This window comes from Odontomachus brunneus, unplaced genomic scaffold (assembly GCF_010583005.1).
Source record: "Odontomachus brunneus isolate Ranch 3 - 2012 unplaced genomic scaffold, Obru_v1 Obru_scaffold_023, whole genome shotgun sequence".
In the NCBI taxonomy this organism is placed as follows: Eukaryota; Metazoa; Arthropoda; class Insecta; order Hymenoptera; family Formicidae; genus Odontomachus; species Odontomachus brunneus.
The window spans coordinates 2,419,095-2,444,715 of NW_022639473.1; the positions used below are offsets into that span (position 1 = coordinate 2,419,095).

Consider the following 25,621-nt stretch of genomic DNA (forward strand, 5'->3'; position numbering starts at 1 on the left):
ACATATATATATATATATATATATAATACCGCCGCGTTTCGTTCATTGTCAATTATCGTATGATTTCTTTAATAGTAAAGTATTAAGTATGAGACTAACTGATTGACTATTTTGTTTTGACGTTTCTTGAAATTTTCCAACTGAGCGGTATAGTTGTCACGAATAGCAATTGGCGAGTGGTTTTTATGTATCGAATGCACGCAATTTTCTTCTGAGGAAAAATACATCGGAGGAGTTAGTTGCTTAAGGTAGATCCATATACTTGTTTCGGCAGCACATATATTAAAATTAAGGTAAGTCTTAGGAAAGTTGGTGAAGAAGTGCTCTAAAGTTTCCTGGCCTGGCTGAGCGACTATTGTAGATATTAGAGTTAGTATTGTGCATTCGATGCAACCGTGCACTTAATTTTGACATTTTTTTTGCGAAGAGACAGTTTTTATCGCGCCGCGCGCGCGTTGCGTGTCTTTGTCATTTTATTCCAAGACATCGAAATGAATTACGACTTAGGATTACATTAAAAAATATCTTTTTTGAGAAAAATTTTACTGAAAATTTATAGTATATGTGTGTAACATATATAATATATTTGAATAACATATACATAGATTTTCAGTAAACTTTTCCTCGAAAAGGAAGGTTTGGAATGCAACCTTGGAAGATACGAGAATAATGTTATCTCTTTTATATCCATTTATTCACGGACCTTTAATTAATTTTATACATTTAACGCGTTCTCAATTTGCCGCTAAATAAGTAATGTAATTAATATATCGTCAATCGAAACTAACAATAAAAATTAAAACGTCAAACAAATAATTCAACAATAAATAATATTGCGATAAATAATTCTTGAACAAGTGCTTCTTTGAACTTATTCAACGTGAAGAAAATAGCAGTAAGCAGCGTTTTGCAGTATCAAGGTAAGAATAGTCTATATAAGTGGTTCGTTATTAAAGCTTCACGTTCGATGGAACGTGCAGGATTAATATCGAACCGAATTTCGACTTGCGTATACTTGTATTACGTACGCGTGAAAAATTTTATCTGAGCCGATAGTTTTAAAAGTTAAAGATTTATTTATTCTTTTTTGGTTAAGAAGGATATTATTATATTTCTTCTTTTATATTTATATCTTTTATATTTTGTTCTTGATTGTTCTTATATTACAACCTGCATTGATATCTATCGTTCAAATATTTATAAAAATATCAAATAACTGTGAAAGTTACGGTTAAGGCCCACTTTTTAGCTGATACTCTCAAGTTTTGTTACTTTGTCAAATGCCCACGGTAATATCTGTGAGGTATTTGCATCACTTAGTCCGCGATGAGACTTACGCTTTTGTGCTTCGTTGACAAGTTCGAGAACTCGTGTAGCGGCATGCCGTTGCGAATCGTGCAGTAACCGACGTAACTGCTGTGTCCGCTGATGGAAGTCACCGTGGAGTGTTCCAAGAGACTCCTCGAGGGTGACGTCTCGATCGTTGACACCAGACGTCTCTTCCTTAAGTATTCCGATGGTTCGTCTCCTGTAGAGAAATTTCGCGAAAGTTTTACGACCGAAAACGTCGCGAGAGCTTTACGAGCGTGTTCCGATAAACGAAAAGAAAGGACAAAAAAAAGAAAAGAATTGACAAACGCGCGGAGGAGCCGAGTAGTAAAGGAGTTTTATCGGTCAGGTTTTTCTTTCACTTCTCCCGCATAAAACATGTATATACATACTTTCGGATACTAGCACGATACTTGCATAAATCTTGCGTGCTCGCGTTTCTTCTTTTTATTACGCGATAAATTCGTGGTGTACTCGGGAAGGATAAAACCTTCATATTTCTTGTACCAATTCTGCCATATTATAATTTTTATTGTGATAATTCTAAATTCGCTACTCTATTTATTTTTCATGTTTTTTTTCTTTTTTACCGCATTTGCTATTAGCAATACGACCGGCATCGAGTCACTTACGGCTATATACAAACCAGTAATCTGTTGCGGAATAATATCCGGATTTTTCTCGTCGCTCTCGCTCAGATCGCCGCTGGTATCTAGCTTTCTGAACGGGCTGCTGGGGTGTTTTTCGTCCGCGAGTAGGCTACACCCTTCCCGGAATCTTAACTCTCTCTGTATGGGAACCGCTTTCGTTTGCTTCGCGTGATCCTCCATTTGCGATTTGTTGTGCTCGTCCACGTGCGTGTGCTGAATCCGTAAAACGACCATCACTATAACTGCGACGATGATGAGGGCTGTCACCACGCCGATCATCACGCTCAGCATCGGTGTCAGTTTGACGTGCTGTCTCGGTCGTTCTGTAAACGCGTTCGGTCCAACGGTTGAGAATCAATCTCGATATTGATCGAACGGTTCGGCTAACTACGCGTCTTTGTACGAAAATTTTGGCTTAACGCTACATTTTGAGTGACGTTCGTTTTTATAAAAAGAATAGTATTTTAAACACTTTAAGACTTCGATACAATATCGAATTTTTTTAGGAATGATATGATACTCGATTATAGGAATCCCACATAATATCCAAAATTGAGACACAAAACTCTTTTGAATCAGTGAATAGTCACTGATATCAGTTATAAGTATAGCACTGAGTACTTTCAGTGCTATATTTATAACTGCAAATCAATGTATATTCACTGTTTTCAGTGATGTATAACTCATCATTTTAAGAGAGTAAGACTTTTTAAGACGTCTTCAAAATGTCTTATGTCTCAATCCTAGACGTCGTGTTATGTAGGATCAGATAGCATTTTAGAAGCCGTTTCACAGTCGCTGCCAAATAATGTATCACGCATTTGGCGTATTTGACACATGTAACAAGTTTCTGCGAAAAAAATAGAGAGGGTAGAAACAAAAGACATTTGACGTGTGATGCTTGATTTATTCGTGCACTCCATAAAATGCAATGCGTAATGCACCACAGTGCGCTATTCCACACAAAGTTATGAAAAGCGTGATCCAATCGGTGGCAGACGAATTAAAAATTACGATAACAATCGTATCGGGCAAATAACGGGAAAATCGTCCGATAGTATTAAATCGCAAATCCCTGACCTGCTTTCCCGCGCGGCCATAAAAGCGCCCGGCAGCTTTTTACGCGACTCAATCGGCGAATTAATATTGAGCCGATAGCTTTTCATCAATCTGACCAATTGGCGATGCCCTCCGTGGTACGATGCGATTCGTGCGAAATTTTTTCGTAATTAGACGGGCCGCGTATAATCTCCTCAGATTATACATATTACGTAATATCAAGTGCGTATCGATGTCGGAGGAGTGGCGTTATACTATCCGGGAAAATCATTGAGAAGACTATCAAGCCTGTGCAAATATTTCTCAAAAAAAAAAATCGTAGACTCTCTGAAGAGAGACAGAGAAAAAAGCGTAAATCTAATTATCCGGTTTTTTTTCAATACACTATGAAAATGGAATTTTATTTGCTCTATGGAATTTCATCGAGCTAATTAAGTTCTCCAATTTTGCTTTCCTGAAATTGGCGCTTTCCATTTACAATAATCTCGCTGCTCGAAACGCGATATTGCTGGTTACCTGCGATAAAGAATTTTTTATCTCGCGAACGAAAGAGTTCACGAAAAGTGCGCACTCATGTAGGCCGCGTTAGTTTTCTCGGGGCGATACTTCCTCGCGGAACTTCCAAGTGCCGAAGCTCGTTGAAGAACTATCGAACTTCTCGGAACTTTGCTGACATTACTCGCGAGAATTTTTACGAACATTGAATTAGTGTCAATTTACTCGGACAGCAGACATTCCCGAGAGCTGGCTCGACCGCCATACCAATCGTCGAGTGTCACCGGTTTTCCGAATATTCATTTCGTCGTTAACTGCGTCGCCGTGTCTGCCGCTTAGTCATGAGTTCCACGGTGAAGTGGCATGGCGCACTCACCTGACTCGGATGTCAATTGCTTCTCTGGCAGTCGGAGAGTGCCGGCTTGCACCACCATCGCCTCGCTGCGACCTTTGTCGTTGTAGGCGTATATGCAGGCCTGATAAAGGACGCCCGACTCCAGCTGAGTGACACTGAAGCGCGGCGTTGTCGACGTCAGGTTGGCACGCAACTCTTGAGTATTGCTCTCGCGCACCTCCAGCAGGAAGGACTGCGGTAGGCCACCGTTGAAGCCCTCCGCGCATCGTACCGAGAACGAATTGGTCGACGTGTTTGAGGTCGTGCAGTTGTGAACCATGTCCGGCCGGCCTGTCACGGATAAGGTTCCCCTGGCTTTTAAAATGTACTTGCACGCGCACGGAACTATTCGCGCTCGTAACAGCTCGTAATGAGCACGAGAAGTTCGCGATAACGTCGCCGTTTCGCCACCACTCGGAAGAGGGGGAGGCGAGTAGAGTTCACCGCGAACGCGACCTCGCGATGCCCTTCCTTCGAGGGACGATCGACGCGCTCTCGCGTCGGGAAGTCAATATTGCGACGAATAAGAAGGACAATGGGGAATAATTAACGATCACGTAAAAAAAAAAGACAGCCGTCCTGACAAAACGGAAATATAAAATTGAATTTTGGTAAATGCATAACGTATTTTATGACGCAAATATCGAAAGTTTTGACGTTTATATCCAAGTTTTTTACTTCCATTTTAGCCCTGCCGGTCCTCCTCCGTGAAAACGACTACCGAATATCAAATTTGTTTCAATGTTTTGAATAAACCGTTATTTTTCAAAGGTTTGACGGTACCGGATTGAAATGTTTGCCCGTCTCTCCATTCGGTGCGGGCACAATCGAATTGCGGGGATAAATGAATTATCGGCCAATACCGAGGGTGTGTACACCTCGCTTCGATGTTTTCGAGAGAACGACGGTCTCACCGTTTCTCGCGCGCGTACGCGGACAAGAATAAAGAAAAGGAGTCAGTTGTTTGGTGTCGCAGTTTCCTGTTGGTCGACCGGCACTCGCGAATCAGGGCGTGATAGTTGGTCTGTAAATCTGGTTTACGGCGTGTTGGCGCGTACGAGCTACTTGTAACTGTTGTCTAGTTTTTCCCGTAAAGGTATTAGCCGGCTGCGCATTCTGCGGCTGGCGAAAAGGGGCTTGTACTCGACAACGGGAATACTCGCGGACGCGCCGGGTAAGAAATAAAGAAAAGGAAATAAGGGGAAGAATATGCGACGAGTTGTTCTCGCGTTTATGGTTGCTGAGAAATCATTGCGCCGGACACCTGCTACCGTTGCGCGGTCTCATCGTTTTGCTGCCGTTTCATCCCCTTTTTACCTCGACCGTGTCGGATTCGTTTCTCGTGACGATGTTTGTGTGTGTATGTGTGTGTGTGTGTGTGCGTGAAAGACAAAAGCTGTTTTCTTTTATGCTTTTGTATTTCGCGCTCGCGTGCACTCATTTCCTTTGCGCGTCGCAGTGATCCGATAGCACGTCCCGCGAATGACAATTAATTGGTAACTCGAGCATCAATATGCCGGAAGCCGCACGGCGGCGACAGCAAAATAATGGCGGCGACGATGCACCGTCGTCCGTTAGTCTTGTGGCGGATTTTCTAAACTGGATTTTCACTGAAAATCAAGCAACGTACTACGATCGGTACCTGCGTCTCTGCCAACGTGCTTCGAGATATTTGATAGAGCGTACTAATTGTCCGCGTTCTCTTTGTGTCGTCACATTACGACGCGGACGTAGACGCAGTCGTGATTCTGTCCGCAATTTAAAAATTCCTGACATTCGAATCGCGAATTGATGAATTGCGATTTCAACGCGTTACAAACGCGCGCACGCGCGATTAATTGATATCGTTTTGGTGATAACGCTCGTGGAACTCCGGCTGCGCGATCACGAGTGCCCTCGGAATTTCACGTTTCACGCTTAATTGAACAATTTATTCTCATAACACGCGCTGCGCGCGTCTTTCCAATTTTGCACCAAGGCCCCGAATTAGTTATTCAATTACGTAAACGCGCGAAACTTTGGAGACCCGGAACAATATCCCGATCTTACATTAGCATAAAGTTTCCATTCTCCACGGAAGAGTTAAGGCCGTCTCGGCGCATGTTTTATTGTTAGCTTTGCTAATTGGCGGAAAAAACGAACAAAGCTGACCGATAGGGAATTCATTTTGCGCAGAAGAGCGTAAAAGTCTGAATCTTCGAAATCCTTTGAAAATTCCCGACGAGACGGTCGGGAAATCGCCTGCGTTTTCTACGTTCCTCTCTTTTACAGGGAAATTCCTCTCTATTCCTCTACATTCGTGTCGATCGTAATCCCGGCGCGAAAAACGACTGAAGCGAATTAAGAGGCAAGCAAAAAAGAAAACGAGAAAGAAGTTACATTTCATTCGGTCGCGATTGGTTTCTATCTCACCGCGTGATTTTACGGTGACCACAACGAGACCTCTCACCCTTCCGGTTGAAAAGCCACCCTTTTGTCCTCGCGCCGTCTTCGCGAATATCGAGCGATATCTTACCCGCCGGTATGATGTGATAGACACAGGGCACTTGTTGATGCCCGATGTGATTGCTGGCCCAGCAGAGTAACGTGCCGTAATCTAATTCCGTCAGCGGTGTGTACGAGACGATGGAGGATGTGCCAGCGCGCGCGATGTGCGTGGCCGACACGTCGATACTCTCGGCGGAGTTATTGAAGGTCCAGCGGAACTGCACTTCCGGCGGATTCGCGTCCACTTGGCAGGATATATTCGCTTTCTCCTGCTTCGCCACGCCGTGCACCTTCGTCTGGTTCGGCTTGCACGTGGGCGCGACTGCGGATCACGAAAATCGGTCGTTCGCTTATCGATCAATATAATCAATCGGGAATTTTTGTCACGTTATCACTTGGAAGGTTTATACGGTTTATTATTATTCCCAACACAATCTGTCGTGTCTCTCTCTTTCGCAAAAGCCCGACAGGAAAATTTAGGTCGATTAATTATATACGCGAAAGTCCTTCGTACCATTTCGAAATTGCCATGTATTAAATTGCCCGTAGATTTTGTCAAGCTAGTCTAAAAATAGAAGTAAAGAGAGAGAGAAACAAACGCATTTAATAAAAATTTAATAAAGATCAATTTCATTCTTGACATTTAGCAGTTAGAAAATCCATTATTATATCACGAATCTTTCAATTATTTTCGTGGAATTATGTGAAAAATGGTTTTTTTACGTAAACGAATGAACGAGTGAAGCTCAATTTGCATAAATATTTTAATTTTCGATATTACATAATAAAACAGTTAAATTAAAATTTAAGTAAAAAATGTTTTTCTCAAAACTTGATGTGCTTATTATTTTTTTCCTTTTTATGTTGCAAAAAAGAACACGGGTCGCCAGTATGATTTTCGGCGTTAAACAAAAGCCGCGAAATTTTTAACAAAATTGGATTTAATTTAATTGGAGACTTTCCTCTCAAATCCGTTTATTTTTGCGATCGTTTTCTTTCATAAACCGACCGTATGAATATTATTATGTTAATAGTGCGCTTATTATCACTTTTAGCCGTGAATTTCCGCGTTAAAAGCGCCGAGCCGACCGTGGTGGCACAGTCTCGATGTAAAAGGGCACACAAAAAACATCAACAGTAAGAACATTTACCAATCACAATCGATCATTCTTGAACCGTAAGAAGAATCATCGCCTGTGGTTGATAAATTTGCTCACTGCTTAAGTTTTCCTCTGTGCGTTCTCGACCTAATGAATCTCGACAGCGAGTCGTCTGACATCCATCCGTCCGTACGTTCGTCCGGCCTGCCATTGCCATTCGCAGCGGCAAGTGTAAATATTGATTAACAAAACTATCTCGCGATCCCGAAATATTTCGGCATTGCGTCCGATAATCTGCTCGTGTCAAGCAAACAGCGCTCATTACATAGTAAGCATGAGAGACATTCATAAGCGCGAGCGCACGCACGCATGCATGGCCGCAATGAAAATTTCACGGTAATACGGATTTACCGGGGGGAATTCGGAACCTTCACGTATTATAATCCGTTATTAATTAAAGCTAATCGAACGAGGCGCGTATGTGTCCCCCGTTGTTGCTGACAGTTACCAACCGACAGCTGGGGTCGCCGGCGTTTACGTGCCGCTTCTTAACGCGCGACGGATCATTGGGACAATTGTTTAATTGTCATCGAGCGGATTCAATCGGCGCTTTAATCATTCGATTGACGAAGCAATTCGCGATAATCCGATTATATGTTCCACTTTATGCGCTGAAAGTCTGTGAAAGATCTAGGAGATAATCCTCCTCTTGAAAAAACGTTTTCTTGCTAGACTCTGTTAGTTCATTATCGGGAGGATTAAGATGGACGCGCCGTCGTCGTCGTCGTCGTCGTCGTTGTCATCGTATGATGGTGTCAAACAATGGCAGCTTTTTCTGGAATAGGTAGAATATTTAAGACCAAGTGGAACGCGCACGTAATTAAAACGCGTCGAGCTCGATGCACGTTCCTCAAACATTTCCAAAATACCTCATCGAATATTTTTTAATTAAATCCCAGCGCCATTAATGTGTGTTGTATCATTATAACAATATCTCCGCGGTGAAATTTACTGGAAACCCAGCATCGCATTCGGACGCGCGAGAGTGTATATATTTTTAAAATATACACGTCGCTTCTTCATACATCGTTGATATTAACGTTTGAGAATTAACGGGGCAAATTCTACGTTTGAGAATTAACAGAGTATAAAGCGCGTTTCTGCGCGCTTTATTTTCCGCGCGATCTCCACGCGATTCTCAGTTTCAGCCTCCGCGTATTACCGTGGAATAAATCCTCCTCGTCGGACGCATGGGAGAATAGAAAGAAAGGGGGAAAGAGAGAACGAAACGCGCAGGGTGGTGAGATACGTACACATCACGTTGAGATAAAACGGCGAACTCTCGCCGTCGCCCTCGGTGTTGTATCCCACGCACGTGTAATTGCCGGCGCTTTTGCGATCGACCCCCTGCAGCACCAGGCTCTGGTTGCTGATTATGATGCCCTGCGTGATGTTATGATGGAGCGCCTTGCCCTAGAGAAGAAACATAGTAATTGGCGCCTCCTCGTCCGTAGATTGAGTCTCGCCGGGGCGCGAGGATTATTATTCTACATGTGTGCGCACTGGTGTGTTACGTATGTGTGTACGAATCGGAGAACCTCTCTAGCTGTGCAGTTAGGCAAGACGAGGGGTTGCTTAGGATGACGGAAGTTATTATAAAAGTTTGATGTCTCGGAGCGCCCAAGTTTGTATCCGGTCTTAAGTCTCGTTCTCGCGTGTCGCAAGCGAACGCAGGCATAATCGAGCTTGTTAGTCGCCGAGAGGCCTGAATCTATTTACGATCCTGCGATTTCAGAACTTGCTGCGCGAACCATGAACGCGATTCACTCGCGCGCTCTTCGCGTACGATTGACAGCTCGTTTGATCGTTTGATGACGAAGACGCGGGAGAGAGGGCGCTCGGTGCGGAAAGGAATAAGTATCCCAGTTTCTCTCGGAAGTATTTCCCGGTCGAATTGAATGTTGCGTGTAGAAGTAGGTGCTCGCGCTATAGCTATTCCGAGCGTTACGCGGTATTCCGCGAGATAAAGTAAACCCGCTAAACAGTACTTCCGACTAAATTAAGTTTAAACGCGGACTTTTGTACCGCTGAGAGAGACGTGAGAGAGAGTGGTGACTATCTGTATAATTCGTATCTCGGAATTTTCCCGGTAGTTAACATTATTTTGCATAATACCGCGCTTGTGCAAGCTGCATGTTTCGCTTCTCGTATAACACGTCGACTGCCAAGTTTATTTTCATGGATTATTTCGATGCTCAAGTCAAATTCAAATCGCCAACAATGCTGTAAATAAGTGTGATTTACAATATATATATATATATATATATATATATATATATATATATACTTATCGTAATATATGTTATTTTGTACATATTTAACTTGTTTTACTGACTTTTTATAGGTTATATATTTAATTTGTTACTGTTGTACATGCTATTACGTTTTATATGTTATTACTGAGAGAAACGCGGCAATATACCAGTCATTAGTGTTCCCATGGCAATCAACGTGTTGAATTAGTTTGGTGAAAGAGGAGATTTCGTACTTTGGACTCAATTCTCTCTAAAATTGCAATCGTGCTAGATCTGACTTCCGGATTGTAGTCGCGTTCTTTGGGGATTTGTTTGCAACGTTTCGTGAAAATCTCAATTCACCTCATCAGGGAGAAAAGCAACTTGTATCACTATCAGGTTGCTCCTCTCCCTGATGAAACGGATTAAAATGTTTACAAAATACTGGAGAGAAATCCATAAAGGATATTACTGCAATCCGGCAGCCAAACCTACTCTATTTCTCTACACACAGATCCCATCATTAAACCATCTTACGATGATGCGGAATTGTCGGATGTATGCGCTAATTGAATACATCTGCCGTGATTCGAGTGATCTTTGAGATCAAACGTATGGGAGGTCCTACCAAACACTGTTTTTACAAAAATAAGGCAGTCTCCGACTTACTTGATGCCGCCACTCCACCTTGTAGACCGGCGGCTCGGCCTGTATGAGGCAGTCGAAGTAGACGTCCGTGCCTTCGCGTATCGTGTTTGGGTTCAGCGACGTGCCGAGTTGGATCTGCGTCTCCGGCGTGTCTGCGAATCACGACCTTCGGATAAACCGTCAAAATCGACCGGATTGCCGCGCGTCTGAATAAATAAGGAAAGAGCGTCGGCGGCGCGCTTCTCCCCCGAGTAGGAGCCGAGGCCTGGGCGTCGTTTATGAGCTTACATTGTATCTGGAGCACCCAGCCGTCCTCTATCGGCGCGGTTCCCATGATTCGATTTTCAGCTTGACACGACAAGTGTCTCCCAGCGTCCGCTTTCGTCGCCATGAAAGATAAAACGCTGGTGGTCATGTTCCCATCGACGGAGATCTGTAACAACATTATGATAACGTCACCAGTCCGCCATTGCCGCCACCCGCCCCCACTTCCTTCCTCTTTTTTTTCCCTCCCTAATCGAAGCAGTAGCTCAGCACTCTCATATCGCGTCGTATCGTATCCTATTTTATCCTATCGTGTCGTGTCGTGCCGTGCTGTCGCCGACAACGTATTGTTCGCCCCATACATTAAAAGCCTATCTATCACCGCCGGTCTATCCTATCACCTGCGCGAGGGTCCAACCACAGTCCAAGTTCCCGATCAATCTCTCGTTACTCTCCTTTCGCAAGGTCGCTCGGCCTATTTTCTAACTACGAAAAAGTGGTCCTCTTATCCTTCAAGGTCGCACCGTCATTACGTCGGGTTTTATTGAATTATTCAAGGTGTTACCCCCAAAGTAGATAGGTGTGGTTGGGTGGATGGGTAGGTTGATAGAGCTCCTCGAGTTCCTGCGGGTTTACACGATCGCGTTGGAAGAAGCGCGCATGTTCGCGAAGGATTTCGCTCGGTTTTTCATTTGCCGCACGATATCGTACGGGTCGCCGGCTGGAGTCGTCTTCGTTGTTGATGACGACGATCGATCAGTTCTCTCACCGTGGAAAAACTCGTTCGAGCCGTTTATAGACAGTTCTCTCTTTTTTGCCGGAGAGATCGGACGCGCATCCCCGCGTAAAGTCGCGTCGAGACGGTCTTCCGATTCGATTTACACCGTCGGGCCGCGCACTCAACGTAATTTGCGAGCTCGGCGACCACCGAGCGGCTTGCAACTTCCTTAAAGCGGCCGTAAAATAAGGCTGTGCCTCTCTCGCTTGGACGCTCGTCGTGTGTGTCCCTCGCGTGTGCACGTCGAATTGCACGTGTGCGTCGTCGTCGTCGTAGGTGATGGTGGTGGTGCGTGAATTATCGTTATCGCGGGACCGCCGTCGCAGAGCCTCGGTAAAAGCGTCGTTAGGCGACGAATAATTTAAATCCGAATAACGCGGCGCGCATCCACGCGAGCGGATTCGCGTTTGCAATTAAGGAGAATCGATGCCTTAATGGACGGCCGCGCTACGTCGAGTGGCCGGCTAACTGCTCTCTGTTGATACGGTCGCCGAAATTTATCCCCCATCTGGCCGGTGCAATTGGAGGATTCGGTTCATGTGTGTGTGTGTGGGGATGGGTATAAGTGTGAAAGCGGAGCAAAGCCGCCTTTTCGGTAAATCAGTTATTTGCCAGTTAGCTTTCGGTAAATAGCGACCTGTGTCGATTGATAGCGGTGAATGCCGGGCGCGAGTAAATAACACGTGTCGCGCGGGAAGAAAGGGGCGACGAATTTTTTTCCACACGTAGATTTCGATCACAGGACATCGTCAAAGCGCGAGGGACGCGTCATGTTATTTTTATAACGATCGATCAGAGAGTAGGTGGCGCGATCATGAAACACACGCACGAGAATTCCTCTTTTTCCGCTGTTGCCCGAACAAATACTATTATTCTCCGTCTGAAATATCGAGGGGCGGTGGAGGAGCGCGAAATTTGCATTTGGCGATTTTATTTTATTTTTTTTGTTCGTTCAGACATTAAACTTGGGAGCGCAAGGTTATTCTGTATTTTTCCGCGTTTGGTCGTCATTTCCAAGTTAAAGCGTCTGGCAAAGTTAACATCCGCGGTCGTTTCCGGCTCGATTTTCGGAATAGAATAAATTCCAGGCTGTCCGTTTAGTTCGCGAGAGAGGTTCCTCTGACCTTACGGCGAGCTCACGGTGTGCGGGGAGAAAGAGAGAGAGAGAGAGGACGAGTGATATCCTCGCTCGTCCGTGCTCATCTCGCGCATTTCCCACATATCATGATCCGCGCATTGAAATACGCGTGTTTGCTATTTTGTGCAATGCAAAAGTTGTGGGGCTGACGAAAAATTGAGTTCGCTATCGCAATACGTGTAGATTTCATATAATATTCGTCGCATTTTGCAAAAGCAATTCGCAAGTTATAAGTCGCACTTGTGCAAGAGCTCCGCGTCTCCGGACCAATGAAAGCCCGGGTCGCGTTTCGTGCTCCTCGCACGGTAACAAAACGAGGCGTCACGTGCGCGAGCAACGTGGCCGGAACAATGCATCGTTTCTCATTACTCATTTCCTTGCGCCCGAAATAAAGCAAAATACCTGATAAAACCTCAAAATATTCCCTTGCGCGGTTTTCCAACTCCGTGACATTTGAAAAAGCGGACGCGCGCGGCCGAGCAGCCTTCAATCTCACGCGTGCAGCGCCTGGATGCGGCCAGCTCTTCCTCTCCCTCCCTCTCTCTCTCTCACTCTATCTCTCTTTCCTGGCGTCCTGTCGCGCGATTAAAAAATAATCGCGAGGCGGAACGCGGCCGGGCGCGAGCGCGAATAATAAATTTCGCGTCTTGCCGGGAAATAAATCAACGGCGGCAGGCACGCTCTAATTTCGTTCCGATGGCGGCGTAGGTTCGCGCCGCGCCGCGTTGGCTCGCATGAAGATAATTACGAAATGAGATGCGCTATCCATTAAAAATATATTTCCGGTCGCGCCCGCACGGCCCGCGGGGTCGGATCGATTAATGTAATTGCTGCAATTTCACAGGCGATTCGAGCGGGGAAAAATATTCCGGCGCGAAACTCGTTTTCGAGGTATTATGTGTGTACACGTAGCCGGTGAATCTGGCCGTGCAATTGCGCGGACCATAGAGGCTCTTTGCACAAGTTACATAATTAACACATTGCTTATTATAATTAAGGACGAAGATTCGATGCAAATGCAATGTGGAAATACAATCGAATATTAAATAATTTCGAAACAAGTCTTTCATTGAAATTCAACACGAAGAAAACGGCAGTGAGTATTCTCTCATAGTGAATCGGTGAAAGAACTATTTCACGGATGATTAGCGGGTATTAATTGGTTTCGAATAAAGAAAACTTTATTGCTTCGTTTTATTCTTCACTGCGAAATTTGAAGAGTACACAGATTTGTCATACGTTATGCCAAATTCAACTTTCTGTGACGATTGAATTAACGGCTTTCATGCGTCTTGCGTGCGATGACTGTGTGTGCTCGCAAAGCGCATTAGCAATGGAATAGTTTACCACTATTAATTGATCCTTTCAATGAGATTTCACTGATTGCAGCGCTATACTCATAATTGAAGCACCAGTTATAAGTATATCATTTCAAAGAAGAATATACTGATTGTACTTTGGAGGGGTAACCATTTACAACAACGAGAGAACATTAGAATAGAGAGTCTGTATAGTATTAGAGTTGCAGATTCTCCATTAGTCCATTAAGTTCGGCGAAATTTGCAGAGTTAATGTAGAACCGAAATTTCGATCCGGAGTACGGCGTCTGGGAACTTGTCCAACTGCGTGATGGTAGAAAGACCGAGATGAGAAGTGGTCGACGACATTCCGTCGCGTGCAGGCTGGATTATAACGGACCTCTCGTTGTATTTTCCTTCGGCCGTCGTTTCTGTTTAACTTTCTTACGTAAGCGGCGAAACAATCTCCAGTGTCGAGTCGCGAGAGTATCGACTTTGAAACAATATTTTCCCTGTACCGCGGGCTCTTCTTCGTCGCCGCCGTCGCCGTCATCGTCGTCGTCGTCGTCGCCGCCGCCGCCGCCGCCGCCGTCCTTAATCCACTCGCGGCAAATATTTACGTCGTCGTCTTAAGTGCGGATCAAAACGCGACGGATACGAAGCGCGGACCCGGCGCGTCGCGTCGCCTCACTTCGCGCTTTCCTGTACACCACCCGGTGTGTTTTATCGGGATATCCCGGCGGGGAGAAATCGATGTAGAATAAACAGCGCCGATGCTCGATTTCGCCCGACAACGGGTCAATTTATTCGAAAGTACGTTCTTTCATTTCGTCGCTAATCCGCGTCCCCATTGACGTTTGTTTGCTTTGTATACGAAATACCTTCATCCGTTTCCTCGCGCGACAGAAACGGCGCGCCCGGACAGAAACGTTCGTTTTATGTTAAATCGGAATTTATTCCGCGCGCGCTCAAAATGAAATCGAATGAATTAATGAATTGTGTCCGAATGAAAAAGAGAGGAGAGGTGAAGGTGGCAGGAAGAGAAAAAGACGGAGGAGAAAGGGAAGAGCATGCACACGAGAGAATTCTCATAGATCAAGTATTATCGTAATCGCCTCAGCGAGATATTCTTTATTCTAGACGCGCCGTAATTAGATTTATCGATTTTCCTCGACACGCGCTTCCTTATTTTAATAACGTTGATTAATTCCGTAACGATGAAATGTTAAGCCCCGCTCGCTTTTTCCGTCGTAGTGCATCGCGTGCATTCGCGTTTCGACAGCAATATCGTTAAAACAGTTTTTAGCTTCCTTTTTTTTTTATGCTACTTCATTTTCAATTCTACGGCGAATCGATACACAGTTTATCCAAAGAGACTTCCGCGCGAACGGTACATCCCAATCGTGCGGTAAACAATTGGCTCGCGAGAGTCTTCCGACATACCGTCGTTCCATTTTCCCCTCCACCCTCCCCAACGCACTGATGAAATTCGTTCTCAGACTGTTAATTAACGTGTTATTACTCGCCTCGCGTCTGGAACGTGAGCACGTCTCTTTCTCCTTCGGGAGGAGAAATTATAGAAAATAAAACATGACGATGAAAACGTGAAAAGAACCGACAATAATAAGCACTTTTGACTCTCGACGAACGGTGCTTGGAACGTTAATAATAATATCCTTCGTTTGCAATTTTGCAAGTTGATATCCATCACGTATGAGTCATTAACTCTTATTACTACTCCGCGCGTTCTCGTATCTTTACGATTGACCGATGTCGAATCGCGTCGTGCAATGAGAGCGCGTAACGCGAAGTCGTCTTTTAAAGACATTTCCATTTCGCATTTTCCATCAATTAGGCATAATCCCTGCACCGTGAACGCCACCGTCGTCGTTGAGCGGCAGTCAATCACGTAATCGGTCGCAGCTTCTTCGTTTTTTCCCTTTTTTATTCTTTTTTTTGCGCGCGTCCGTCGCTTAATCCACGGAAATTGAACGTGGAAATTGCAGTCTCCGACCGCGATGAAATTAGAAGACACATGTCAACCAAATGGGGCGACATTCGCGCTCGTGCGGGAGATTAATCGTCGCTTCTTTCGCTAATGCGTTGTCACGGTGATTAATCAGATGCCAAACGCAAACACGTGATTAAGATAATTTGCGATAATATGCGAGTCCCGCATCGCGCGAAAAAAACGTAACCGTGAACGGCGAATCGACGAGCGCGTCAGACCGTCCTTCATTCACGTTGGGAAAAAGAATCGAATACAAATTAGATCCGAGAGAGAAATTCTCTCTTTCTCTTTCTCGTTGCTTTGTACGGAGATGCATCCCAGGCGATTCCGTGACGGTGCAACGACAATGTGTACGTGGGAAATCGCGAACGTTCAGGCACGAACAGTGCGAAGCTCTCCAGCTCGTGATAGATGCGCTTTTAATGTATCGAACGAGAAAGAGACGACGGCCGGACAATTCGGAAACTACTGTGTTCACTTGACGCTCTGTCGTTCGTTTTGCTTAATCGAAACGCTCGTTTAAAGTCGATGTAACATTTCTTTCGCGCGCGTCATTTCGAAGGATTATAACCCGATCCCACGGCCGCGCACACTCGGGTTGAAATTTTAGTCCTACCTTCTAGAGTCTGTATATTGTGAAGAAGCAGTATGTGTGTGAAAGAGCATTTAATACACATGAAAACTGAAGTCTTATTCAGCGCCTCTGAACAGCAGGAAACGCACAAAATGCGAACTTGTAGGTTCTAAAGAGCTTCTATTTAAAGCCTCTAGTTTCTTGGTAAAGCTAGTAGGTTAAATAGAATCAAAAGAGGTTGAAGTCTCGAAGCCAGAATCTCGAAGTAGATGTTGAATGGAATAGAGATCAAAAGCCGGATCGTGATATTTCGACTTTGGGTATCCACTGATACGCCAGTCGTCTGTCAGAACGTTGACGAGAAGCAGCCCGTGCTATCGCGTATCGATGGAAAGAGCCGACGGTCTCTCTTATTTAAGGCTGCCAGTGCGACTTTTACGCGCGAGCCGGGAATAGCTCGGCAAGGCGAAATATATCCCGTTGGGGCGGAGGCGCGCGCGCGCGAGCGTGAGGACGAAAATTGTTCCGTCGAGGGCACACTTACGGTCTCCTTGGAATCCACTAAGCGCTGACCGTTTCTCCACCAGGTGACGCCGGCCGCCGGCCTGGAGCCGGAAGTTGTGCAGACCAAGTCGTATCTCTTGCCGGCCGACAGCGGCTGGTTACCGCCAATTATCTTCACCTCCAGCGGGCTGACTGAAAATTATTTCATTCGTCGCATGAGTAACGTCCGAATAAAAGTATGTCCCGTTGGGTCGTTTGTCGGCGACCAAGAAACGTTTCATCTCGCCCGTAGTCTGATCGCGTTTAAATGGCGTTTAAATGGCGCTCCGATTTAATAATTGCTACTAATGGCAGCTCCGTGCACCGTCGTTGTCGTATGTGAGATGAGACGTCTCTCGAAGTAATGAGGTTTGGCACAAACTCGATAATAGAATTGGTTTATAGAAGTGGATAGGGGGAAAGCCGCGTTTATAATAAACGTCCGATCAAATCGATTAATTTCAGGTTTAAATCCGGCTTGTGTAGAACGCAATCCGTGATAATTATACACGATTATTCATGTACGATTATACATATATTATAATATATGTGTTTTGAAACGAGAGCAGGTGAATTCGTCTAGACACGAATTCGTTTAGACAAAAATACGCGACCCTGAATGAGATATGCACCGAATCTGAAAGTCTTTTCAGGTGCTCCTACGTGTTCGCAGCACCAACGCCCTCTGCATAAGCAGCGCGACGAATTTTAAGCGTGGGATCATAAACTCTCCCTTCTCATTAATCCTACAGTTCTCTCTCTTTCTCTCCCTCCCCCCTTTCCCCATTTTGTTTTTTTCTTTCTCATTTTCTGCTCGCCTTTTCTCTCTTTCTCTCTAGCGACTCTCTTTTCCCGCACTCTTACTACTTTATCACGCGCCATGTATCTCGCCGTGCGATAGCTCAAGCACCATAACAAAGTGAATAACTTAATTTAGAACGGGGACAATTAATCTTGCGTCCCATCTTGCGCGCTGTTTTTCATGATGATTCAAGTGTTTCGCGAGGCGACTTAGCAATGCAGGGCCCTTTTCAGCTCGGTGCGAATTCTTGAAGTAGCCGTATGTCGAGCGATCGCTCCGAGATCGAAAATATAAACTTGGGTTAACCGCATTAAATCAATTGACGTTCAGCCGATACGTATTTTAACTTCTTCATGTTTCACGGAGCGGATACTTGTTTTTATATAAATCGACTCTTCGAAGCTCTCTCTTTCTCTCTCTCCCGGGGAGACTGTGCACGGCTCGTTTATCGTCGCGAGACGTTCGGGTTCGACAAATTCCCGCGGTGCCCCGTTGTCGCGTTTCAACGAGATACCGAGTAATTCAGCGCTTCCGCCAGCGGACGTATCGGTTTAAAAATTTCGTGGTAATCCCGGCGTCTAGCGAGACAAATTAAAAAAGGGCCGCAATTAATTAACCCCGTTCGTTGTTCTAACGTCCCCGCGATAACGGCGCGAGCGAAATTAACCGCCCGGCTGCACCCTCGACCGCCGTCGTTTCTTCGTTATAGTCGGGTCGCCGGCCGCAAGACGCGTACCTTCCCGCACGCCAAATTGACGTTGATAAATCCTCTTTGTTATAAAGCGATACATCATCGAGCTCCGCGTTTTCCGCTCCGCTCGCGGGAGGAGAGGAATCGCAGTTATTTGGTAAATTGTCGCACGCCTGTGCTGGCGAATACTATTAAAGTGTCGGCACTTCCCACACTTGTTCCCTCTCTTTCTTTTTTCTTTTTCTTGCTCTCTCGCTCTTTCCCTCTAGATAATGCGAGTGGTTTTCGCATCGATGGATTAAGCTCGTGGCTACGACGGCGAAATTAATATTTATGTCCTCTCTTATACTTTCTCGCTTTCCGTTTTTTCGCCGCGCGCTCGCTTTACACCCGGCAACGTCGTGCTCCATTTCGCGCGTCCTTCGAATTTTCCAGTCGACGCGCGAGAAATTTTGCACCCCGGGTGCGTCGCGTCCCGAACGCCGGGAAAAACGGATTCGAAAGCGCGTCGCGCGCGACGTGACTGAGAATTTATAGACGTGAGTAAGGCGATCGTCGATAACGGCGCAAAGTGACCGCGAACGATGGTTTTGCGGATACCGACCCGCGCATCGTGGCGAAGGCTCTATCCGCGTGCATACGCATATATACCAGCATTCTCACACTCACACAGTCGTCGAGCACGGGCGATAGTATTTGTAAGGACCATGCATTACGGAAGCTCACTGATTTACGACGCGACACGACACCGCGTGGCACGGCACATTAAACGTCACAAGTCGCACGAGCGAAAAATATCCGGCCGCGAGTCGACCATTGTCATTCTTTCTAGGATGATTCGCGCACGTCCAATTAGGAGTCGTAATTATTCGCAAAAATGGCATGTGGCCGATGTGATGGGAGATGAAATGGGCGCAAACTCGCCGGATAACATTAATCGGAGCAACAAACGCATTTACCTTCTCGCTCCCTTTGCTTGCCTACTCTTCTATCTTCCACCCGCCACTTATCTCGTAATGACGTTTATTGATTAAAAACGCAGCCGCGACATTTTTGCTTCCTTTAGAGCGCCGAGTTATGACGAGCACGCAAAACGAAATTAATTACAGCCGATTTCTGTCTGCTGTCCTTTCTCGGCGAAATCCTCGATAATTCTGATCGAAGCGCGGTGCTTATTTCGTCAACGTATAATATCGGTCTAATCGCTATAGAAACCACGGAATTGAGAATTTCCGTGTTCCAATAAATTCCAAGTTGGGAAATATAAATTTCATACGATAAAATGTTCCTAGACCGAGCAAATTAGAATTATCGATCATTCTAATCGAAGTACGGTACTTATTATTCCGTCGATATATAATTTCGGTCTGTCGGTGTAGAAACCATGAAATTGAGAATTTCCATCTTTTCTATAGCACACCAGGCCGAAAATCAAGGATTTCATAGGACAATAGTAATTATGTAGTGTGTAATTATGTTTTAGTCGACAGCATCAAATATATTTTCACATTGATTTTTTACTATTTATTATTCGTGGTTTTACTTCCGTCCAATAATTCATAGCTGATTACAGAATTACGGGGCGTGCGCTTCGTTTACCACAATCGGCCGTAATTTCAGCGTTATCGCGAATTTATTTACGGATAAAGCGCGCACCTCAGAATAAAATGAGGATTTCGCTCGTATTTGGCGCGTGCATTTGGTGTCTTGCAGCTTTCCGACAATTATTGTTACTACTCTCGTCCACCGTCACCGGTGCAATATATACTTTTGCACGTGGAAGCGAAGGAAAAACGAAACGGGTAAAAGCTGCGAGCTGTAGAGAGAAAGTCGGAACGACGACTTTGACGAAGCCTATCCCTATCGGCGAGAGGAACCGACGAGTATCCATTTGCTCAAAATTGAGTTATATACCATGCTCCGTGCTCTTATCGCGTAGACTCGGTGTTACGGACGGAAACACCGCAAGTTTCGATAACCCGCATGCAACCAGGAGACGCGCCACGTACTCCGCTTGAGACAGAAACCTCGTGCTTCCAACCGGTGTATCTACGAGAGCTTTTCAATCCTCGCCAAAAGGAGTCTGGTCTTGCGGCAGATATGTGGATTTTCTCGACTAACACTTCTCTGCCGATTCGATCGCCACGCTAGCGCTTTTATCATAAGTGAAGTACGACTGGCACGGGATCGTTCGGTACGCGGAGGCAGAGAGCGTTACTCGCTCTCGCGTGTTGTTTCCTCTCCACTTCCAAGAATAACCACGAGCGAAAGACTCGTCAGGAAATTGTGATTAAAGTATAAACTCCGCGCCCATCCTCGCCTCGCACAAGGAAATTTGATACTTCGCGGATCGTGAGAAGTTATTCGTGTGAATAATTCATTCGCGCGAATGTGGGACCGCCGCTGCAATTTGATCTCACCCTCTCACTCGCTCTCTCCCCCCTCCATTTATTTCTCTCTTTCTCTATCTTGTTCACCTCGGGGACGCTTTCCATTCCGAGAGAAAGAAACTCGCTTAATCGCGCCGCGACCATCTCCACCACCACCACTGCCGCCGCCATCGTCGTCGCCGCCGCGTTAGACAGCCCGATTGCCGGAGTAATATTTCAGGCATTCTAACCCGTCGCCACCGGCAATAAGGCCGCCTTGCCCCCGACGTTGCCTCGGTCGCCGCCGCCGCCGTCACCGACGCCGCTGTCGCCTCCTCCACCTTTCCCAATTTCCACCCCCTGAGTTACGGCTCGGGACTAATTTACATGACTTGCACCGAACTAATTCGAGCGGCGGTCGATAGCGCCGACTAAAGGGGTTAAAACGACGTTTACTTTATTACGTAATCACGGAGAAACCTAATATTGACAAAGGCACGACGGGGGGGAAAGCGCGGTAAGGGGATGATAGTGACGGCGGCAGTGGTGGTGATAGCGGTGATGGCGGTGATGGCGGCGACGGTGGTGAAGTTCGCCTTACCCTTTCTCTCTCGCTTCAAAGAGCGGCGGCGGCTACCACCGCCGTCCTCGTTGTGATGCCGCGAGTCTTTGCGCCGCAGTTTGTTACTTACGATTTGCAATTCCGGCGGTGTTTGAGTTTACGGATTGAGATTTATGGACTCGCAATCGCGCGCGCCTTCTCCACGGGGCCTTCTCCGTGGCGGGATCAGACGAGGTGGCGAGGCGCGGTGGTCGTCAGGTGAATCGGGCGAGTCGTGGCGAGGTGAGGCCGACGGGCGACTACGTGAGCGCGTACGCGGCAAGTTTCCCTCCCTCTCTCTCTCTCTCGTTTGCATCTTAATCAAGTGGCAGTTTCATTAGCGATAAGTCTGGCATGCCCGGTTAATTAATGCAACCGTAACGACGCCGCGACGTTTAACCCTTTGAAACGCGACGGCGTTACGTTACCGCCGTTATCTTTTTGATCTCGGCCAGACTTATTAGCTCTCTTGGAATGAATCGCGCACGCTTATCGGGCACTGAGGGAAGAAGCTTAACGATTAATCCCGCGCGAGATTAATCGGCGGTTCCACCTGTGTCGAATTTTCGTTCTCAAACGGTAGAATCGGATCAGCGATTGATGATCGCTACGCTATTGTTCATTTTTCACGCATCGATCACGAATTATCCGGAGCGAGCGAATACACGCACTTACTCCACGCGGGGTTTTAACGAACCTCTAAAATAGCCATCGCTACGATAAAATTCGTAAAAAGAGAGCAGATAGCTTTCGACCCGATCCCTTTGCCTCATTTCTAAGTGCATATGTGTGTTACGAGATTGCCTGCGTGAATCAGTTTTCAAAGGACGTCGAAATATACGCGGATCTTAAATAGATTAACTCGCATTGCGAAACCATGCCTGCTCTGTGCCTTTGCATACATATGCTCATCATGTATCTTCCTTTATTCAATAATAATACTAATAATGATATTAACAGAGCAGACATATCGACGGCCGTGTGTAGATTCAGCACGGCTTTATCCGCGGCGCACATGTGCACAGGAGAGTTACAAATCACATTAACATGTTGGCGGATATTAGTGGATTTAGCTGTCACTTTGGCACAAAATTCCAGATATTGCTCCGCTATGCAAATCTGCTTATGTAGGTAGGGTAATCGTCATGTAGAACACGCGGGCGGCAGTCGTCGTGTGTCGAATCGCGAGAGCGTGCCTGCGCGCGCGTGGATTCACGATGTACTCCGGCATTAAAGATGCATCATTAAGTCACATCACTATTAAATTACACCTGACTACGGGTGCAGATATCTGTATTTAAATATTTTACGACGTTTGAATACTTAACCGATATTACGCACACATATAGGGTGACGGAATTTAAGTGTCCTCTTGCGTGAGTTAAACGCGTTAAACTGAGTAGAAAAATCATGAACCGTTTTATGAACTGCCACAGTGATTATTCATTCGCTTTGAAATTCACAGTGAAAACATTAATCTCGTCACTGTTACAACAGACGAAATGAAGAAAGAAGTCCGAACAATTCGATCGAATCGAATATCATGATCGATTAAAATGGGGCGCTGGCCACAAAAGCGCGACGTTCCTGACAACAAGCCCCGTACAGTGAGCCGAACAGCCATAGTTGTCAGGGGCGGCACGCGTATGTGGTCAGCGCTGTTCGTCCCACCGGGCAATCGACTACGACTTTCGAATTTTACCAATGGGCAATGAAAGAACGGCATAGGTGCGTGTTAAAGAGATTATTTTGTTTCATGTCGCTACGTCGACTCTGTCGCGAGTTTGAAGGCCTTTGCACGTCAGAAAGTCGTAACCGTAAACGTAATTCCGTAAATTTCCAACACACAATCAGATAGAGCAACGCAAGTGAAAATTCGTAACTGTAAGGGTATGAATTTTCACTTACGTTGCTCTATCTGATTGTATGTGTTGGAAATTTACGGAATTACGGTTACGGTTAAAACTTTTTGACGTGTAAAGGTCTTGAGCCATTTAAAGTCGTGGCATCGACGTCAAGCTTCGGCTCGACGTTAGGGCTAGACTGAGCGTGCCATCTATCGTCGCGACGACGTACTATGTTTACATGCTATCTTCTTCTATAGTGAGAAACGGAGCGACCAAAGCCTTGTCTCCGTCCTTGGGTCCCAGAGTGGGGATGACGTGCCGCGGTCGCTGCGTCCCGTTATGTATGCACGTGATGCGTTTCCAAAAATGGTCTCGTGGAATGCTGTTTACTCATGCGCAACGCCATGACCTACCCCTCAGCACGCGAAAGGGTTAACACCGGCCGATCGAGCGTGCGGATCGATACAGACGTCAATAATTCCGCTTGTAGACGTCGTAGCAACTTGAAACAAAAACTGTTGGAAAGAGAAAATTACCGCGCTTCCGATGGACATGAAGTCGTTCTTCCTGGAATAAAGATCAAATAGTGTAATCATGTAATTACGAGAGACATTAGTATACGCGTTTGAATTATAATAAACATTAATCTACCCATTGGTAAAAAACCAATAGGAAATCTTACTTTGGATGTGTGACGTGAAATCTTAGTTTTATATCTTTGACGAGTACAAAATATAATTTAAAAGAGAAGAGTGAACGATCAATGCGCGCAATACAGTGGTAGTGAGTTCTAGTTTAAAGATATATATATGCACGACTTGTCGATTTTTCCTAGCAACAGTTAAAATCAATCATGATATTTATTCAGTTTTAACGAGTTTCAGACATTTAACGATTTTACCCTTTATATGAGCGGCTGCATATCTAAATCCAGACACGTCGTATGTATGTCACGCGAGTTTATCTCATTCGAATCTCGTTATCGTGTGAATAAATTCATCCATCATGATGAGAGCTATTACCCTGTCGAAAAAAGATGTAATCCAACGATACAAAAAATTTCACCCCACTTTGCTGACGAAAATAAAGATTGACGTCATGCGGCCGTTTCTAGGTCGGCGGAGTCAAGTTAATAGAAGGAAGACCAAGAAGGATCATTCACTGACGAACGACACGTGAAATGCTTAACCCTCATTCCAACGATCGCTGTTTGACTTTCTCCCGGATCTTGTATTCTCGCAAGGTACATTTCTGTACAATCAGGTCGAATGTTATCGTGAATCCTTCATGTGCAGACGCCAAGTTAGACGCCCTCTTCGTTCTCTCCATCGATCAGAGGTATTCATGGCGATGAGGACGCAGTCTAATGAATTTGCACGGCGGTGAGATAGACAGACAGAAATAAAAAAAGTATTTATTAAACATTCTAGCGAAGGAGAGAGAGACAGAATGTGTTTTCACTATAAAAGCCATAGTAACACATCATGTCTGCATAGCGCCGTGAAGCACACGTGCGTTATCTTTCGCCGTGTCTCCACGCCCAAATGCTCTATCTTCGCTTGCCAAGCTCATCTCACGAGCTATGAGATCGGAACGTCAGTTATTGTTGTACACACTCGGCCACGACATCGTTCACGGACACGACCGTATCACGTTCTCGCGTTTTCGTTGTCCGACCGTTGGGAAAATTCACCGGTGTAGTAATTGGCCGTATCGCACACGCATCGTGACATTTCGCATTCAAGCCTTTCCCTCGCACGAACGCTCGATCGTCTCCTGGGATGCGCCGACGGTCTCGTCGGCAGCCGTATCCTCTTACTTAAGTTCGCTTCCACGCACGCTATTAGCCGGATACATGTCATCCTATATGTCCTTCGTTGCAGGATTTAGATGTTGGCGCAACCTCCCGAGATTACGTCGACGTATTCGATCCTAATTACTATCGCGAAGGTGATATCGATCGATATCCTGTGAAAACAGGGAGGGTAAATCGGGACTAATTTGCATTAGGAGATTAGCTGTGTGCTTCGTTTATGCATTTATCGCGGGAGAAACAGCGGAAGAGGAAAATATTTCTTTTAGGGTGCTTTCCTTATTAAAATCAGAAAATGTCACGATTTATAAAAGAGGAGATTTGAAAGCAGCTTAAGCGATGTGTTATCAGTTAGCACAAAGTAATTTTTATCAGTAAATTAATCAATTGTCTGGAATGTTCTAACAGCGGAATTTTGATATTTCCTGCAAACCCC

General features: G+C 45.5%; 2 protein-coding genes across 5 annotated transcripts in view; one reads left to right on the plus strand and one right to left on the minus strand.

Annotated features, from left to right (window-relative positions):
* LOC116842249 (hemicentin-1-like) overlaps positions 1-25,621 on the minus strand; it is a 328,593-nt gene that overhangs the window by 8,119 nt on the left and 294,853 nt on the right. For all 3 annotated transcript variants that reach the window (XM_032811171.1, XM_032811172.1, XM_032811173.1), the window contains 8 exons: positions 17,064-17,215; positions 10,745-10,889; positions 10,478-10,608; positions 8,828-8,987; positions 6,443-6,736; positions 3,910-4,218; positions 1,976-2,302; positions 1,338-1,528 (listed from right to left, as the gene is read on the minus strand). In XM_032811171.1, coding sequence (XP_032667062.1) covers positions 1,338-1,528; positions 1,976-2,302; positions 3,910-4,218; positions 6,443-6,736; positions 8,828-8,987; positions 10,478-10,608; positions 10,745-10,889; positions 17,064-17,215 — 1,709 coding nt within the window. The remainder of the gene's footprint in view (positions 1-1,337; positions 1,529-1,975; positions 2,303-3,909; positions 4,219-6,442; positions 6,737-8,827; positions 8,988-10,477; positions 10,609-10,744; positions 10,890-17,063; positions 17,216-25,621) is intronic.
* The window catches only part of LOC116842254, a 206,615-nt gene that overhangs the window by 2,656 nt on the left and 178,338 nt on the right, over positions 1-25,621 (plus strand). The gene's annotated exons all lie outside the window — the stretch shown is intronic.